Source organism: Nelumbo lutea, chromosome 6, assembly GCF_056320005.1.
Source record: "Nelumbo lutea isolate HS-2025 chromosome 6, American lotus-T2T, whole genome shotgun sequence".
NCBI classification, from domain to species: Eukaryota; Viridiplantae; Streptophyta; class Magnoliopsida; order Proteales; family Nelumbonaceae; genus Nelumbo; species Nelumbo lutea.
In genome coordinates this window covers 53,680,563-53,701,177 of record NC_142689.1, presented here as the reverse complement: position 1 = coordinate 53,701,177, position 20,615 = coordinate 53,680,563, and the positions used below count along the sequence as shown (strand labels likewise).

Here is a 20,615-nt window from a genome sequence, read left to right as displayed (position 1 = left end):
GTTGAGACTCATAAAAGTCTACATCTCTGGTGACATACTTTTTCTTGGAGACAGGATCATAACACTTGTACCCTTTTGTGTAGGAGAGTACCCCAAAAATATTCCCTTTGTAGCTTTGGGATCCAGCTTGGTTTGCTTTGGATCCTTCACATGTATGAAGCATGTACAACCAAAAACCCGTGGGGGAAGAGGAAATTCTGGAAGAGTGGGACACAAAACAGAGAAAGGAGTCTTCATACCCAGTACCTTAGATGGCATCCGATTTATCAAGTATGATGTAGTGAGAACAGCTTGAGACCAATATTGCTTGGGCACATTATGCTGGAAAAGCAGAGCTCGAGTTGTCTTCAATAGGTGCCTGTTCTTGTTCTCAGCAACCCCATTTTGCTGAGGGGTGTAAGCACATGATGATTGGTGTAACATGCCTGCATCTTCCATGAATGAGCTCAGGGATCTTTCAAAGTATTCAACTGCATTGTCTGAATGAAATTGCTTAATCTTTTTATCAAATTGTGTTTCAACCATTTTGCAAAACATCATAGTTATCCGTGGAACTTCATCACGTCTTTTTAACAGATAAATCCAAGTGCACCGAGAATAATGGTCAATAAAATTGATAAACTAATGGAAGCCATCAATGGAAACAATGGGTGAAGGACCCCAAACATCAGAATGGACCAAATCAAAAGGGGCTTGAATTTCATTATTAGAAACTAGATACATTGATCTGCAATGTTTTGACATTTGACACACATCACAAATTAAACCTTGACTTGGAATGCCCTTACATAATTCGGGAAACAACATTGCTAAAGAAGAAAAAGACAAATGACCTAGCCTAGCATGCCACAGGTGCAGCCTAGCTATTGACTCCACACTTTCCGGACTAGTAGTAGTAGAAGCTTGAAGGGCTAATTTAAGGTAAGACTAGGACCATGTAGGACTGATTTAAGAGAGAGATCCTTGCTTAGGTCAATCACCCCCTTTCCAGAGATGGTAGAGAGAGACCCATTAGCTACTCTCATCTTATCCTGGCCAGACAACAAATGATACGAAGAAAATAATGAGGACATATGTGTCATATGGTCAGTGGCTCCGGAATCAATCACGCAAGAGGTAGAATTAATGGAACTAGTTGCACTAAATGCAGAGGCTGTACCTGATTTGGCAAGAGAGGTGGAAGCTAAAGGATTGTTTTTTAGATGGGCAAATGCCCGGTTGAGAACCTCTACCTCACTAGCTGTGAAGCCCAATGTACTTGGTCTGGAGAAGTCGGCAACCTGCCTTGTGGTGGAAGAGGACACTGTCTGTGTACTCTGTGAGTTGTCACTACTGTTGTTGGTGGCAAGATTCCCACTTGCTGTATGGCCCTTATGTTGCTTTTTGTCCTTTCTCAGAGCAGCTGGCTTCAGATGAGGGTACAAGACCCAACATTTCTCCTTTGTGTGTTTCTCACCACCACAATGGGTACACTTAAGGATCTTTTGAATGTTCTCTAGATAGTTCTGTGGATTGTGTCTGGGAGTCAACTTGCATCTCCTTTCTCCTTACTTCTTCATTCCTCACCAGGTAGTAGACATGGTGAAGCTCAGGTTATTCATCTCTCCCTAGAATCTGTGACCTTATACCTTCATATACAGGGTTTAGGCCCGCCAGAAACTTGAAGGCTCTACTCTCCTCATTCTGCTTGTCATGCCTCTCCTTATCCTTGGCATTTTCCCAATCCAAAATCAAGTGATGGTCAAACTCTTCCCAGAGGCCTTCCAGTGTTGCAAAGTATGTTGCCATGGACATGTCTCCTTGCCTTAGGGCTGCAATATCTTGGTTCAGCTTGTAGATTCTAGCATTGTTCTTTTTCTGGCCGTATGTCTTGGATACTTTCTCCAAAATTTTAGTGGCTGTAGGGAAATGATGAATAGTTCTGGCCACCCGAGGAGTCATGGAGTCCAACAACCAAGACATGACTGTGGCATTTTCCTTGTGCCACACAATGTATTCAGGACTGCCAACCTCTGGTTCTTTCTTGTCTCCATCCAAATAGCCTGTGAGTTCACGAGAGGTAATGAACAGCCTTGCTGAGACGGACCACTCTCTGAAGTTATACTCATCCAGTAGCACACTTGTAATCTGTAAGCTGTGCAGATTAGGGTTTTCCAGGTTTGAGGACCTTGCGACAGGTCTATTATCTCTAGAGGAAACTTCACCGGATAGTGAGGACATCCTGACTTCAGTCCTAGAGTTGTTCACAGTGCTGTAGGGCTGGCCACAGTGTTCACAGTGCTGGTAGCACACTAAATAAACTTCACTTAGACTGAACCAGTTCGGGTACAGTAGCAAGTAAAAAATTGAGGCTGCAACTGTGCAGTGTAAGTCTTTACTACTGTGCTGTGCAGGGCTAAAGTAGGGCTGGTAACCGACCTGAAAATAGGGCTATTTACCACTGTTCTGTAAGAGCCTTGCTGGAGTACTGAAGCTGCAACTGTAGAAGAGGCTAAGTCTTTACCACTGTTCTACGCAAGTCTTGCTAGAGCACCGAAGCTGCAACTGTAGAGGAAGCTCTCCCCCTTTTGGCTAGTGCTAGGACTGCTGAAATCAGTCCTCAACTAGGTCTGTCCTATACAGACCTCTCTTAGTAGCCAAATAGCTACTACTTACTAGAAACAACCTAGTAGGACATCTACTTCTGGGTCTTACTTCCCTTGAGTCCTACAACCAAGAGAAACCCTAGGTTCGAATTTGCTTTACTCTCTTACACCCCTAGGTCTTTACTGCAGCAACCCAGAAAAAAGAAGAGAGAAGATGAAAAGACAGCAAGAGAAGAGAGTGTGCCTGCTGAAACCCTAGGTTCGAACTTGCTCTGATACCATGTAAACTTAGGAGTTGTACTCGAAGTAGCAAAGGAGAGAAGAGAATCTCTGATATGCAGTGAATGTCGAACTGTACTAGTCAGTCGACCATGCTATTATTTATATATGAATGTAGTAAAAAAGTACAAGAAATTACTGGGATGCCCCTGATTAGTGATGGGACGCCCAGATGACTTAAAACATTAAACAGGATTAGGCCCATTAGCACAGGCCCAGTTACAAGATTAGATAAACATAAGTATGGGCTAATAAGAACTCTTATCAGTCGAACATCACTCTAACATTCTAACATGGTTCAGACAGGTGGTCGAAGGTATGTGGAGTGTTGTGTGATGTTCTTGTGTGTGGTGGTCTCTTGTGAGGTGCCGAAAGAGGAGACTATTTAACTACCATTGCTGAAATCTGTGACAGTGGATGTTTCAGCAATGGTCCGCCGCAAGTGTTGTGGGATAATGGTGATTGCTCAACTATAGGAGTATAGTGTGGTGGGTGTTGGTGAGCTGAGGTAACATATTAGTGTGAATAAAAAAAAATTAATATTTTTTTTCAGAAGCCATGGGAGACAGTAGTGAATACAAATCTGTTATGGTCCCTCTTGACTACTTGAATGTGCAAATGACCTCCATCAAACTGAATGGAGAAAATTATGTCCCTTGGGCCAAATCTGTTGAAGTGTTTCTCAGAGCTGAGAAGAAAGTGAAACATGTGAGAGAAGAAAAACCTCTAGTTGAATCCGAATACTATTGTGATTGGGAACAAGAAGATGCACAGATTATGACTTGGTTGTGGAACAACATGGAACCCAAGATTAGTGTGAACTTTATGTTCTTGGACACAGCAAAGGAGATTTGGAATCATGCAAAGAAACTTTACTCAGATCAAGACAATACCACTAGGGTATACCAAATCTATCAAGAGTACTTTAATCTGCAGTAAGGTAATTAGAGTCTTGAGGAGTACTATGCTAGTCTGAGGAATCTCAAGAATGAGCTGAATGTGTATCACCCTCTTACATTAGATGTCAAAGTTCAGCAACAGCAGAGAGAACAACTTGATGTTACCAGATTTTTGGTGGGATTGAAATCTGAATATGAACCGGTGAGAGCCCAAATTCTGGGTGGGTCTTCCCTCCCCTCTCTTGAAGAGGTGTTTGCCCGTCTCCGAAGGACTTCCATTGGACATCCGAAAAAACTTACATATCGGACAGGTCTGCTTTTGCAGTGACAAGGGGGGGTGGAGGTTGTGGTGGTAGAGGTGTTGCTCATCAGAGTTAACCAGGCCATGGTAGTAGAGGTGGACACATGTACAGTCATGGTGGTGGGCGTGTTGGAGGCCGAGATTCAGGGGGAGTTTGTGGTAGAGGACGTAATAATGGTTCGAGGAGGTGTACCCATTGTGGTATCGATGGACACACTGTTAATTTTTGTTATGATCTGCATGGTCCACCTTCATCTTGGGCAAATCATGTAGTGGCTAGTGGTGGTATGGAACAAGAGAATCAACAGACCAGTCAGACATCTACATCTATAGATGCCTCTCGACAAGAGATGATGAGTATTTCACGTACTGAATATGAGCGGTTAATCCAGGCAACTTCTCAGCCGAGTACAACTACACTTGCCCACTTTGGTATGGCTTGTCTGGCATCCAAACCCTCCCATTGGATCATTGATTTTGGAGCTTCCGATCATATGATTGGGACTCCAGGTGTGTTCTCTTCACTTTCTTCATCTTCTACTACCCATACTGTCACCCTTGCTAATGGTTCCACTTCCCCCATAAGTGGTATTGGTGATGTTAACACTGGTTCACTATCTTTGTCTTAAGTTCTATATGTTTCCAAATTTCTTTTTAACCTTATGTCTATTAGTAAATTAACCAAGTCTCTTAATTGCTCTATCACTTTTTGTCCTTCATCTTGTGTATTTTAGGATCTCAAGACGGGGATGAAGATTGGTGGAGGGCGTGAAACCGGTGGACTGTAATACCTTGATGGTGGTGGTTCATCAACTGCTCTTCAGTCATTCGTCTCCAGTGGTGGTGGTTCATCTCTCTCCCCTCTCCAGTGGCATTCAGACTTGGTCATCCGTCTCTTAAAGCTTTGAAGCAACTTGTTCCATCATTGAGTCGTCTTTCTACTTTAGATTGTGAGTCGTGTCAGTATGGAAACATCATCGGGTTTTCTTTAGTCCTAGAGTTGAGAGTCGTTTGTTGAGTCCTTTTTCTTTGGTCCATTTGGGGTCCAAATAAAAGTGTTACACAATGGATACAAGTACTTTGTTATTTTTGTTGATTATTCAAGGATGACATGGATTTATCTTATGAAAGAAAGAAGTGAATTATTTCTATTTTCAAAAAGTTTCATGCTAAAATCCTTACTCGATTTTGTGTCCATCTTAGAATTCTATGTTCAGATAATGGCCGAGAATATTTTTATACACCATTTCAGCAATATTTAGAACAACACAGTATTATTCATCAAACCTCTTACTCTTACACCCCTCAACAAAACGGGGTAGTTGAGAGGAAAAACCGCCATCTCTTAGAAACCACTCAGTCCTTGTTGCACCAAATGAATGTTCCCGAATGGTTATGGAGTGATGTTGTGCTTACATCTTGCTTTCTTATTAACCGAATGCCTATGTCCATCCTTGATGGTCAGTCTCCCTTGGTTTTGTTTCCTACATTGTCCCCTTTTTCTCTTACCCCTCGGGTTTTTGGATGTGTTTGTTTTACCTTAGCCTTGGACTAGACAAGTTGGATGCACGATCTACAAAGTGTGTCTTTCTTGGCTATTCTAGGACCCAGAAAGGGTACAAATGTTACAGTCCCAGTTCTCGACGTTGTTTTGTGTGTCTTGATGTAACCTTCTTTGAGTCAGTTCCTTTCTTTTCTGGGTCAGATGTCTCTTCTCCTTCCGCTCTCCTTCCGCTTCCAGCTCCTGTTCCGGACCCCATTCCTCTTGTTCCAGTTGCGACTAAGCCCTTCTCTCAATTGGTACACCGATGAAGCTTTATTGTGACAACCAAGCTGCTGTCCACATTTCCTCCAATCCAGTATTTCATGAGAGAACAAAACATATAGAAGTTGATAAGTTGATTGTTACTTTGTGAGAGAGAAGGTTCTTAGTGGAGTAATAAGTACAGCTTATGTTAACACAGGAAGCCAATACGTAGATCTATTCACCAAAGGGTTAAGTCGGGCAAGAGTGGATTACATATGTAACAAGTTGGGACTATATGATATATACTCTCCAGCTTGAGGGGGAGTGTTAGTGTTGACAAAATAAGGGTAGAATGGTCATTTGCATGTAAATTAGAAAGGCTAATACATCCTGGTCGAATGAAGAGAATAGTTTTCAACTCTTCAATTCGAACCAGGTTTTCTCCCCTCATTCTTCCTCTTTCTTTCCTCTCTTTTCTCTTCTTCCTTCTTTTCTTTTTCTTCCTTGATTAATCTAAAGGCTACAGGTTTACAGATCTGAACTTTATCAACCCTAAATTAATTAGGTTAAATTAGTATTAGCTCATTAAAGCCCATAACATTATCATATAACATAATTATCTAGGTATATGGGCTGAACTACAAAAAAGCAGTTCGGCCCATATAGCATTTATGCTAAATTAGGGCTGATGCAGTTTTAACTTAACAAAATTGGGTTTTATAGGGGTGGGCTGAATTAGATCTTGTAATGGGCCATCAAACCCCTGGCCCATAATCAAAATTTAGGGCTGAGAACAGACCCTATTGAACCACTGATTCGGTCCAACTAGTTTGGTCCAATTGGGGTCAAAACGGCCTAGGGTTTGTTGTCTATTGCAAGATCCAATTCAAGAAAATGATTTGAAAATTAATTATTAGCCGAAAAAACATATACAAAATCAGCAAAAGAATAATCAGAGGGCTGTTCGTGGTGCTGCAATCCTGCAAGGAAAAAGTTAGTTCGCAGATCGCAGGTTCCATATCTGCAAATTGCAGATAGCTGAATTCGGTTATGCAAAATCTTTTCCTTCGTGTGCTTCTAGCACTTCTTCCAATGGAAAAGTAGAAAAACCTATTTTTCCTATTAATTTACATCTTAATAAATCCTATACATTTCATCAAAAAAAATAATTTACAGACCAAATTGAATAGAATAATACAGTAGGGTGCGCAAATTCTCGGCGCCAAAAATGATTTCGATTTCCACCATAAGAACAACCCAGAAACACTGGGAACTAATTCTGTAATTATTGCAGATAAATAAAGAATTAATTTTTTTAGACCATATGCCCAAAAACTAGGAACCAATTCCCAGAAACACTGCAAACTACGCAAATCGGGTCGAACCAATTCTGCCCATTTGTGCAGGTTCAAATAAGGTTTGATTTGGTTCAAGATTAAACCTGGCTGTGATACCACTGAAGGAATGGGAGATCCATCATATGGATGGCCTAACCATGCATGGTGGTTGTGTGAGATTTCAAAAATTTTCTTTCTCCCATCCAAATCAGATCTGAAACCAAAAGGAAGTAAGTAGGGATAGGATATACTTGATACGGAATATCAATAACTCCCAACGTAGGTGTTCATGCCCAAAGAGGTGACCAAAACCCGCCTCCATTGAAGATGGCACAGCTTATGGTGAGGCAGGATCAGTAAGGTGGTTCTTTAGCAAGAACCCTAATTCTTCAGCAAGAATCACGCAAGGGGTTGATGAGCACGACTTTAGATTGTTTCTTCTAGCAAGAAACAATATCAAGAACTATTCTTGATCAGATCCAAAAGTGGAAATCGAACTGGGTAGGGGCGGCAAGAACCGGAGGAGAATTATGCAGATTGCTGTGTATAAAACTGGTGAATTCACCCCCTATTTATAGTCTTCTTTGGATCAGCTTCCTAATCCAATTAGGAAGCAGTTTCTTGATCCAAATTTGATATTTGGATCTGGACTCTTTAAGTGGATAAGACATATCTTATCCTCTTGCTTATCCTAATTAGCTTATAAACCAAATTTGCCCCATTCATCTGCAAGGTACAGTGTTGCACTCTCTACTCACTTGGATCCGGGGAATTAAAACCTTTGGCAAACATTTTGTGAAACCATAATATATATATGTATATATCCATATAAATATATTTTGCAAAACAAATCTCAACAAGTTTGAAATCAACTGCCGGCAGTTTAGGTTTCCATTAGAGAGAGTGCATTCTTTGATCATTCACTTTGTCCGACAAAGGGGCTGATTTTGTCACTATGATCACCCACTCAGGTGAATTCTCAGAATGCCCCAACATACCCAGGTTTTGACCCCCCGCTAAGGATCTCACTGATTGGCATATCAAAGCCCAATCCAACACCTAGTGAAGTACCACAATCGAGTCTAGGGCTCATGTGTAACTTTTCAGTTTTGCCCATCAGTCTCCAATGTCCAGGACATAACTGGAAAATGGTCCGGTTCACAGTTTCAATCAAACCCACACTATATGTGCTTTGGGTCTTACCCTGGCAGCTGAGACAAGCCACCCCAACCTTCTTGGTAGTACACTAGTGTTAGCCTTGGCAGGATATACCTCCCCAGGTTTATCCATCGCTTGTGAAGATTCTAAACTAACACGAGTCTCATAAGTGTTCAATTTAAGGGTATTACACAGAAACACACCATAATAACATGAATCAATTATGCACTTTATTCATTTACAATAAATGTCAATAAGTACATCAATCTGATTGGAGCTAAGGGCTGTCTAACACCCTCTACAAATGACTCTAACATATATAAAAGAAAATTCTTGTCCGGCCCCTCTCTGCACTTTTGCGTTGTACTGGCATGGCCCGCTAAAGTGTAGGCAGCACAACCAAAGTGGGTTGTGCTGGCCCGGGTTACGCCTAAAGCTGTTGGTCCATTGCCATTGTGGTCATCCTGCTACCTAATGATTGCCTTGGATTTACTGTATGGTCTACTACTATTTTACTTCTGGAATATATGCCAACAAGTGGATGTGTACATCCTGATTCCTTCTGAAGTTTCCCATGAATTTGTTTGTGTTTAACCTGCATCTTTTATTACTTTGCAGTATTTGATAGTTGCCCTTTTCTTATTTCTTAATTCTTTTTTTTTCTTGGAATCTGTATACTTTTTCTCTATTATTTTTGCTCCAAAGCTTTTTTCTCTATTTTATACTTTATGGTATGCTTATGGTATTTGAATTCCATGACTATCAAGTGTCAGATAGAGAGATTTATGGGGCAAAAAAAAAGAGTAGAAAAAAGTAGCACTTACGAATCACTTTGTGATGTTTAGGTTGCTGCTGCATGTGCACTTGCTGCACACAAGTTACGATGTCCTGTCCGAATTTACCTCAACCGCAAGACTGATATGATAATGGCAGGAGGACGACATCCTATGAAAATAAACTACAGTGTGGGGTTCAAATCCAATGGGAAGATCACAGCCCTACACCTTGATATATTAATTAATGCTGGTATATCTGAAGATATCAGCCCAGTCATGCCACACAACATGTTGGGAGCATTGAAGAAGTATAATTGGGGAGCTTTGTCTTTTGATATAAAGGTCTGTAAGACAAACCACTCAAGTAAGTCAGCAATGCGGGCTCCTGGTGAGGTACAAGCATCATTTATTGCTGAGGCTGTGATTGAGCATGTGGCATCTTTTCTTTCCATGGATGTCAATACTGTCAGGAACAAGAATGTTCACACATTTGAGAGCCTCAAGTTATTCTATGAAAATAGTGCTGGGGAGAGTTTTGAGTACAATTTGATTTCAGTTTTGGATAAATTGACTGCATCTTCAAATTTCCACCGAAGGGATGCAGAAATAAGGCAGTTCAATAGTTGCAGCAAATGGAAGAAAAGGGGAATTTCACTAGTTCCAATTGTGCATGAAGTGACAATGAGGCCAACCCCAGGGAAAGTAAGCATTCTCCCTGATGGGTCAGTAGTTATTGAAGTTGGAGGGATTGAACTGGGCCAGGGGCTCTGGACAAAGGTGAAGCAGATGGCTGCATTTGCTCTCAGTTTAGTACATTGTGATGGAAGCAGAGACCTCTTGGATAGGGTGCGTGTTATCCAGGCAGACACCTTGAGCTTAGTGCAAGGGGGCTTTACTTCTGGGAGCACCACATCAGAGACAAGCTGTGAAGCAGTTCGCCTTTGCTGCAATGTGTTGGTAGAAAGATTAATCCCTCTCAAGGAAAGGTTACAGAAGCAGATGGGAACAGTTTCGTGGGATATGTTAATTCTCCAGGTAATTTTGCATTTGAAATTGTTTTTCTGGATATTCTCATGTCTTGATGAACATGAAAAAGGTGTTATTCTATGTTACCAATGCACACATTCAGGGTAATCTGTTAGCATGATTTGGTTGGCTCAACCTAGGGCATCAAATGATTTCAATCATTTAATTCATGCATTTGATGGTCAAGTTATCTGTTATCTCATGTAAGTGGGATCCACTAACAACCTTGATTTGTGCAATTGTGCTGAATGCTTACAGTCATCTGATATAGTAAGGGGGGTGTACCAACAACCTTATGATTAACATATCAAAACAAGTTTCTGCCTTTCTTTCCTTTTGAGGGCTGCTAGTTTGTAATTTCTTCAATGACTGGTATTCATAAGAACTTGTTTTGATCATAAGGAAATATTACCTAAACCTGAATTACAAGGCAGCACAAACTATGCTAGTCCAAAAATATTAAATGTGGCATTGTGATTGCCAGTTGTCCTATCCAGATGTTGATATGTTAATCATAAGAACAAAATTTTCTATGATTATGCATGACCATAGTTTTCAAGGCGCCAAGGCAAGGCTAGGTGACTGGGGGTGCCTTGTTGCCTAGTCGCCTAGGCGGTGGATTTTTTTATGTTAAAAACATAGATCCTAGGGTAGTTCCCTAGGTACCATATCCATATTTCTTTAATAATTATTCATGATTTTCATAAGAAAAGTATAAATTTCATATTAAAGTATAGAAAATCAACATATTCATGAGAAGAAAAGGAAGAAGGAAAATAAAATTCGAAAAATATAGGGGCTGAACCCTTATTTTTGTTATAGGAAAAGAAGAAAATAAAAAGTATTGGTCATAGTTGTAGTAGAAGAAGAATATATGGAAGAGGAAAATGTGCTGATTAGATAAAATTTTAAGTTCTTCCTTACTTATTGGTTCAGGTTTTTAAGTCTTTGAGGGTTCAATACAGCATGTAGCAATGTTTGTGTTGATTAAACCCTAATAAATAAGAAAATAATAAAAAGAAATTAGTATATAAACACACAAAATGATTATTTTAGTTTAATAATGTCTATTTTATAATTATAATCTCAAAAAAGAATGAATAAAAAAGCATTTTATAGTAGAAAGTAGAAAACTGCCTGGCGATTAGGCGAGGCGAAACTCAAAGGGCGCCTTGTCGCCTAGGCTCCGCCTTGACAACTATGTGCACGACATAAAAATTGTAGTATTCCACCAAAAGACAGGAAAAATCACTAGAATAATTACTCCCTTAAAGAAGATTCTATAGAGCTTAAATCAGAAATCAAATGCCTCCAAGAAAGATTCAAAATGACAATCATAACAAAGACGGGGACCAAATCGTGTTCTAAAAATTTCCAAAAACAGACAAATCGTGGACTGAAACTGAACAGAGCAGTCATCAAGCCTCAGTAGAGAAACAAGGAAAAACCACAGTATATTCCTGATAATGTCTTTACCAATCAAATTAACTAGATTTGGAGAATTTAAACTTACATGATTTCTAAATTTCCATGATTAAAAATGATAATTCCAGCCTCACTTGAAAGACTCCATAGTCAAAATCCTTCCAAAATCAGTACTACAAACCTTGTCTCTGGCACCATATTATTTTAGTTTACCCCTAAAGATTAGTATGCCAAAACATAGTTCAGAAGGTCAAGAATTCCCTTGCCATCAACCAGCCTTAGACTAATTTACATTCACTTAAAACATATTTACAGGATTACAGCTTAGATACCCTTGACAGGGACTAAATAGTAAATAGAAATGAAAATAAATTGCTTATTAACAATTGTGCTACTATGTGACACATTACACTTACATGGTATGTCACATTACCCTTCATCTGTATTTCCTTCAAATTATTATATTGTAAGACATAATCATTCATAAAATTAAATTTTAGTTGGGGTAAATTGTTGAAACCTTGAAATTTCTGACAGTTGCTGAAACTTCCCCTGCTTTTTCCTAATAGCAGTCAACTCCCTTGAATCTTCTGACTCCATTGCATATACACCTCTGTAATGTTGATCTTAAAATCATAACAGAAGATGCTGATGTCACGCTCCAATATTTTAAGATGGCAAGGTTGTCCTTAATGATGAGATAGAGTTTTTTTCTGACAAAAATACCCCCAACACAAAGGATCCATTCAGTGGAAGTTGCTGTTCACCGTCTACGTCTCACCTGGACATTGGACCAGATTCACTGCTCCTCTAAACTCTTCTCCCTCTCTCTCTCTCTCTCCCCTTTTTTTTCCCCACCTCTCCGTTTTCTTCACTCCTATTCATTGTCCCCAATCTCTCTGTCTATCTATCTCTACCTCTCTTTTCTTATTTTTTGGCAGAAGTCACTAATACCAAAAGGGATAGAACAGGCTTTGCTTGGATTAAAAAGTTAATTTATTAATAATTTCCAGTTTACCACCCAGAGATTGGATTTCCTTTTTCTCTTAAATGGAACCACTGAAATCTTTCAAGATCCCTAAAGCTCATTTTGGGCTTAGGGTATCTTCCTTTTTTATCCATTTCTTGGTGTTTGCTTCTTACGGTGACCATACTAAATTCCACCACCAGCTCTCTTACAGTTATACTAAATAAAATTCTTTCCCTTGAGAAGACAAACTGATGTGCCCACTCCCTCCCATGGAAAATGGGAAAAAGGAAAACTTGTGCTTTAGAATTCAGGGAAAGAAGAGATGAATAGGGACAAGTATGATTGAAACCAACCAATTCAAGTTCTATCAATACACATTTCTGCAACTCAAAAACCAGAATGTCATAGCCTAGTCTCCTCTGTTTTTTCTTTTTCCTATAACCATCAAAATGAATGACTAATTTACTCTTCTCAGGATAGAGAATATTGAAAGAATGGGAGGAAATAAAAATAAAAAACTGAAATAAGAAATATCTTTATGGGATTTTACAGACATAGATCAACAAAGGAAAACTTCACTATGTCTTGGTCCTTCTGCATTGTCTTCTCCTCCAACCACAACTAGCTGTTCAACCCACTTCTTGAGGAACATCCCACATCATATAAACCAGCAACTCATCAACGAAGATGGTCTGGGGGGAAAAGTACGGTTCGAACAGGATAGTATTGTATCTCTCTAACCTGTCGATCCAAGTATACATTAAGATTTAACCTAATGTAAAATTACAAAGATACCCCTGTTTACATAAGGGGAGAAGAGGAGACTGAATAAAGACCAAAAGGGCCTTTACATAATAGACTTTAACAGTCCCCCTCATTCTGGAGCATATATATCCTAAAGCTCCAGCTTGTAATAAATATAATCCATCCTTGTTTGATTCAAACTCTTGGTGAATAGGGGAGGTTTCAGCAAAAAGTAGGGGAAGTTTCAGCAACTGTGAAACTTCAGGGGAGGTTTCAGCAATTTACCCTTTAGTTATTATGCAATTTTCTTATCTAAACTTTTATGGGAGCATTTTATAATTTGTTTTTAATTTTTGAAAGCAACATTAAGTAAACATTTCTACCAATAAAAAGGAAAAGGAAGTTGGCTTCCATATATTGGCCTTTGATATTTTATACATTTGATTTGCGCCAAAAAATGGATTAAAGATCAATAACAAAATTTTCCTCAATATATTATTCTGAAATATAGGTGCCATTACATGGTCTAATGGTAAAATCTTTGACTGGCATGCATTTGATTTGTGTGAAACAAATGCCAAATCTTAGCACCATATCCAGTCTACTGCTCCCAAGACCTCAGATAGCTAGAACTGACATTGGGTAATGACCGTTTATATTGTTCTGAAATATTCAAGAAATCCTGTTCAATTATCTATAGAAGGCTTAATTTTCTCATAATGTTTTGACTTCTTTGCAATATGTTACTTTAAATTTCACAGATACGTTTCTGCAGTCATGTAATTATGAAAATTCTTTTGAAAGATGGCTTAAAAGCTGTTTCAGTGATTTCTCTTTTGGAAAATTTCAAGAAAAATTCATTTTATGGACACACTAGTCTTTCTCTTATGTGATCCTTTTATTTTGAATTTCTAGGCAAATCTTCAAGCTGTTAATTTATCTGCAAGTTCTTACTACGTCCCTGAATTTGCATCAATGAAGTATTTAAATTATGGTGCTGCAGTAAGTGAGGTGAGTTAATTGGTTCATTTCTTGTTTCCATTTAGGAATTAACTTGCACCTGTTAATAAGATGGTGAACTTGATAATATTATCTAGTTCTGCCATCCAGAAGAAAAATAAGCTATTGTATGTGCCCAGTGAATTTCATGGGAGAAAAATAAAGTGCAACCTATAAAACTTCATTTCTTTCTAACCATAGTTTTCTAGGTGCCAAGACGAGGCTAGGCAACAGGGGGATGCCTGGTCACCTAGTCACCTAGGTGGGCGCCTAGGCAATGGATTTTTTTATGTTGAAAACATAGATCTTAGGGTAGTTCCCTAGGTACCATAACCATATTTCATTAATAATTATTCATAATTTTCATAAGAAAAGTATAAAGTTCATATTAAAGTTTAGAAAATCAACATATTGATGAGAAGAAAAAGAAGAAGGAAAATAAAATTCAAAAAATATAGGGACTGAACCCTTATTTTTGTTATAGGAAAAGAAGAAAAGAAAAAGTATTAGTAGTAGTAGTAGTAGTAGATGTTGATTAAACCTTAATCTCAAAAAAGAATGAATAAAAAAGTATTTTATAGTAGGAAGTAAAAAACTGCTTGGCGATTAGGCGAGGCAAGCCTAAAAGGGCACCTTGTTGCCTAGGCGCCCGCCTAGGCGTTGCCTTGACAACTATGTTTCTAAAGAAGTAGAAGAAGTAGATGAAGAAGAAGAAGAAGTAGATGTTGATTAAACCCTAATCTCAAAAAAGAATGAATAAAAAAGTATTTTATAGTAGGAAGTAAAAAACTGCTTGGCGATTAGGCGAGGCAAACCTCAAAGGGCGCCTTGTCGCCTAGGCGCCTGCCTAGGCGTTGCCTTGACAACTATGTTTCTAACGTAAAGATACTTTAGAAAACAGGTTTCAGAGATTCCTTTGTCAATGTTGAAGCATGGAAAACTAAAATCAACATGAAAAAAAAGATAGAACACAAAGATTTAATATGGGTGTGGTAGTCTTCATCCCATGAAAGAAAAAGGAAATTATGCACTATGAGGGTAAGAAATAAATTCAGCTCAATGTTTGACATGAAAATTTGAATTTCTATATTTTCAAAGCTGAGCAGCTCTTAAGTTGTTAATTTCAGCAATCTCACATCAGGAGTTATTATGTAAGTAGAGAGATTTCAGCAGTAGAAGAAGGGAGAAGAAGGAAGAGAAGGAATGAGAAGAAGGGGTTCGGAATAGTCCCCAATCTCTTTTATAGTTTATGATATAATGGCAAAGGCTGCCCCTCATAAGGCAGCAATAGTGATAACTATGATAAATAGATAAGTGGGCCTTCCCATATGGAAAACCCATAACACAAACAAAGAAAGAGAACAAAACAGCCCATTTTTCACTCTTTTCTATGCTCTCCCTCAAGCTGAGCATAGATGTCAATCATGGTTGAACTGTGTAGAGAACACTGATGTGGGCCCCACAGCTACAGTCCCACTATGTTCGTAGGGTAGATGACGTTCTAGTCTGCCTAGGGTTAGCTATTGGTCATTTAGTTGTTTGGGTTGTTATTCATTTCAGTCTTATTTTTTTGCTCTTTTTGTTATGTAAAGACTAAGGGCAGATCTGTCCTTTCCATGTTATGAGCATAACCTATAAATATTAATTAAAGTGGCGGTGGCAGAACATAAAAGCTTCTGCTCCTCCTTTCAACCCTTGTGTTCTACTGCTTCTCCTCCCTCTTCCTCTTCTTTCCTCTTACCTTTCTTCTTATTTTCGATCCTGAAATCCATTAGGGTTCAAGACTGATAACAGTCCTGAACTTCTACTTGGTATCAGAGCTAGGGCTTCTCATGTGAGTCTAGTCCAGCCGACCACATGAGAACCATCTAAGGCTGGAAGCTGAGAAAGCAGAGTTCGTTGACTGGTTCTTGGAGATCTCTAGAGGATTAGCAGTTGTTTGAAGAAGTGCCACAGTTGCAGTGAGTTGGTGATCAGGAAGAATCAGAGAAGGCTAGGCTTCGGGTAACCTTGGTAGGCAGCGAACTGCATCCTATTGTAAGTCTTTTATTTCCTGAGAGAAGTAACATCAGAGAAGATAGGTTGGACCTATCCAGCAAGGGTGGCCGAACCACTCTAGGGTTTTATCTCTCTATTCTCTAGGGTTTTGTCTTATCCTTGTGGCAAACCCTAGTATTCGACTGAACCTTGTGATCTTATCCCTGCGTCAAATCCTAATAGTTCAGTTTTAGGGTTTCAGCATATCAGATTGATCAGTTTAAGGTTTCATATTAACCCTAATACAAACCTTATCCGTACGGTACTGTCTGGAGTGTATAGCTTTTAGGACTGATTAAAACCTCAAATTGACTTCAGCATATCAGATTGTTCTTCAAACTGTTTTTCAGTTTTCTTTTGGGGTTTCAAACACTTCTGAAGGGGTGAAAACAGTTCGGACTATTTCTGTTGTGTGTGGTTGTTGATTTCAGATAAGTTTTATACATATTTCATGCACATCTACTATGAGTACAGATTGGTTCTATACTGATTTTGTGATTGTGGTTGGTAGTCGTAGTGTTGGTTTTGATTGTAGTAACCCTAATTTTGAGACTTCTGGTTCTTGACCGAAATGGAGTTTAAGAATCAGGCAGAAGGCAGTTTTGGGAACAGCAGTTATGGTGGTGGTTCTGAGACAGGTTTTCAGATTACAACCGTAAAGTTTGGGGGAAGGGGCAAAGTAGGGTATCTCTTGGGAGATGTGGCAAAACCTTCCAAGGGAGACCCTATGTATACCAAGTGGGTCCAAGAAAACTACTTGGTTATGACATGGCTCTATAATTCTATGCAGCCCCATATCAGCCGAAATTACTTATGGGCAAAGACAACCAAGGAGATATGGAATGTGATGAAAGAGACTTACTCCCAACCCCTTAATGTTGCTAGAGCATATGAGTTGAAATGTGAGGTGAATTCCCTTAAACAAGGAGAGAAACCGGTGTCGGTCTACTTCTCTACCTTGAAGTCCCTGTGGCATGAGATTGATCACTTAGAGACTCTTGAGTGGGAGAGTCCCAAAGATGCTCAGATACATAGAAAGCACATCGAGACAAACAGAGTGTTTGAGTTCCTGGCAGGACTGAATTCAGAATATGATATTGTGAGGCAACAGATTTTGACTAGAGATAGTGTGACCCTCTCTCAGGCATACTCCTTCGTGCACAGTGAAGAGACCAGGAGGAAAGTCATGATGCAACCTCAGCCGCTTACACCTGCCTTGGTAGCTGTCAAACCCAAAACAGAGGATGATTCAGAGAGGGACAGAAAGAAGGAAGATAAAAGGGATGTGGTGTGTGAGCATTGCAAGAAACCTAAACACACAAAAGAAACATGTTGGAAGCTGCATCCACATTTGGTCCCGGCAAAGTTGAGAAATAAAAGGGGGTAATGCTCATGTGGCTATGACTACTGATTCAACATCCTCATCTGGCACAAGAGGCACACCATTAGAGACCTTAGCTGCAGTTCGGGCTGCTCTAATACAATTGGAGAAGGAAGTTGGCAGTTCAGCTCAGTTACCGTAGTCATCATCAGCTCCGGCCACATCGGCCTTTGCACACTCAGGTACTCGAGCCTCAGCCTACCATGCCTCCGCTCCAGGTACTACTGAACCGTGTTGGGTAATAGATTCAGGTGCATCCGACCATATGACTAGCTTGCCCTCTTTGTTTACTACTTATTACTTATCTTCTGGTAGGGATAAAGTATCTATAGCTGATGGCTCTCTTGTCCCTATTTCTGGCAAGGGTGACATCAAACTGTCGGATACTATATCCTTGTCCTCTGTCTTGCATGTTCCTAAACTGGATACTAACCTCCTTTCCGTTAGTAGTATTACCAAACATTTGAACTGCTCAGTAACTTTCTTTCCTGACCGATGTGTTTTTCAGGATCTGGAGACGAAGAAGGTGATTGGGACTGGCTGTGAGACAAATGGGATCTATCTGCTCGGGGAGAGTTCTCGTCGGGAAGAGTCAGTGGATAAGAAGTTACTTGTTTCTCAGGTTGTGAGTCCAGTTATGCTTTGGCATAACCGATTGGGTCATTTATCTTTTCGGTCCTTGAAGAGTCTGTTTCCTACTTTGTTTGAGTCTGTTGAGTCATCTCAGTTGAAGTGTGAAAGTTGTGAGTTTGCTAAACATTGTAGAAACTCTTATTCATTGAGTAATAAAAGGAGTAATAGTTCTTTTGACATTGTGCATACTGATGTTTGGGGCCATATCACATTCCTTCTATGGGTGGGTACAGGTATTTTTTGTTATTTGTTGATGACTAGACCCGGTTTTCTTGGGTTTATCTTATGCGATCACGAGATGAGGTGCCTGCCCTGACCCAAAACTTCCACCAAATGATCCTAACCTAGTTTGATGCTAGGATCAAAGTGCTTAGATCTGATAATGCAAAGGAATACTTTGCTAAGCCATTGGCATCGTACCTCCTTAATCATGGGGTTATCCACTAGAGCACTTGCCCTCATACACCTCAGCAGAATTGGGTTGCAGAGAGGAAGGATAGACACATCTTGGAGGTGGTTAGAAGTATTATGTTTACCTCCAATGTCCCTATTTGCTTCTGGGGTGATGCTATCCTTACGGCGGTATATCTTATTAATCGGATTCCTTCTCGGGTTCTTGATATGAAACCTCCTTTTTTCCTTCTATACCCCAATGAAGAGTTGTTCACTATTCCCCTCAAGACATTTGGTTGTACCTGTTTTGTTCAGCTTGTTGGTCCCCATCACTCCAAGTTTGAACCCAAGGCCTCAAAATGCATCTTTCTTGGTTATGCACAAACTCAAAAGGGTTATTGTTGTTATGATCCTGTCTCAGGGAAGAAGTTTGTATCCATGGATGTCACTTTCTTTGAGGAGACATCCTACTATTCTCGGGTCTCTCCTCAGGGAGAGAGTAGTGAGCGTGGAGATTTGGGTCCTTTTCTTCAGGGGGAGTGCAGTGAGGACAGGGTTAATACCTTTGGGGCTGTTCCCTTACCTATTCCAGTTGGTGATGAGGGCTGTAGTAGCGAGGGTGGTCAGAGGGATCAGGAGTTGAGAGTCTATCATAGGCGATGCAGGCAGGTTGATCCCGGTCATCAGCAGTCCCAGCTAGCTCCAATCTCTTCTACGGCTCCAAGTCCAGATATTACAGTCCCAGGGCCCACAGAGACTCCTTCCATTGTTGCTACCTCACCCTCTACAGGTGACCTTGACCTTCCCATTGCCCTCCATAAAGGAAAACGGCATTGCACCACATCTACAGCCACTGCATCTCCCAGTTTTTATCCGATGATCGCATATCTCCCTCCTACAGGTCCTATCTCACCTCCGTTGTTGATGTCCCTATTCTGAGAACAGTGCAAGAAGCCCTATCAGTCCCGGAGTGGAGAGGCGCAATGCAAGTTGAAATGGATGCCCTGTTGAAAAATAATACCTGGGAGCTAGTTGACTTGCCCAAAGGAAAGAAACCAGTTGGATGCAGGTGGGTATTTACTGTGAAGCACAATGCGGATGATTCCATTGAGAGGTACAAAGCTCGGCTAGTTGCAAAAGGGTTCACTCAGACTTATGGTATAGATTACTTGGAGACATTTGCCCCGGTAGCCAAGATGACCATCATTCGGGTTCTATTATCTCTTGCAACAAGCTACACTTAGCCTTTGTACCAAATGGATGTTAAGAATGCCTTCCTAAATGGAGACTTGCAGGAAGAGGTTTACATGCAGTTGCCTCCTGGATTCTATGATACAGAGGCAGGTAAGATGGTCTGCCGGCTCAGTAAGGCATTGTATGGTTTGAAGCAGTCACCTAGAGCTTGGTTCGACAGATTTAGAGTAGCCCTTGGGAAGTTCGGTTATGTACAGGCCCAGTCAGATCATACACTGTTCATCAAGAGGGTGGAGTCGTCACTGACACTACTTGCAGTATATGTTGATGATATTGTGGTGACAAGAAATGACAACCATGAGATTGATTCCCTTAAACAGCTCCTTCATCAAGAGTTTGAGGTGAAAGATCTGGGTACACTACGGTATTTTTTGGGTTTTGAGGTTGCTAGATCTAAACAGGGGATCTTTGTCTCTCAGAGGAAATATGTTTTAGATCTCTTGGCTGAAACTGGAAAGCTAGGTGTCAAACCTGCAGATACACCCATTGAACAGAACCACAGGATTAGTGCAGAGAGTGGGGAGCTGCTTGAAGACAAAGTTATGTTCCAGCGGTTAGTGGGAAAGCTCCTATATCTATGCCTCACCTGACCAGATATTAGTTATGCCATTAGTGTTGTCAGTCAGTACATGCATTCTCCTAGAACCACGCACCTTCTAGCAGCAGAAAGG

The 20,615-nt window shown here is 40.2% G+C and overlaps 1 protein-coding gene across 4 annotated transcripts in view; it reads left to right on the top strand.

Moving 5' to 3' along the window:
• The window catches only part of LOC148848927 (abscisic-aldehyde oxidase-like), a 126,029-nt gene that overhangs the window by 64,244 nt on the left and 41,170 nt on the right, over positions 1–20,615 (top strand). For all 4 annotated transcript variants that reach the window (XM_088951960.1, XM_088951959.1, XM_088951961.1 and 1 more), the window contains 2 exons: positions 9,152–10,117; positions 14,163–14,258. In XM_088951960.1, coding sequence (XP_088808086.1) covers positions 9,152–10,117; positions 14,163–14,258 — 1,062 coding nt within the window. The remainder of the gene's footprint in view (positions 1–9,151; positions 10,118–14,162; positions 14,259–20,615) is intronic.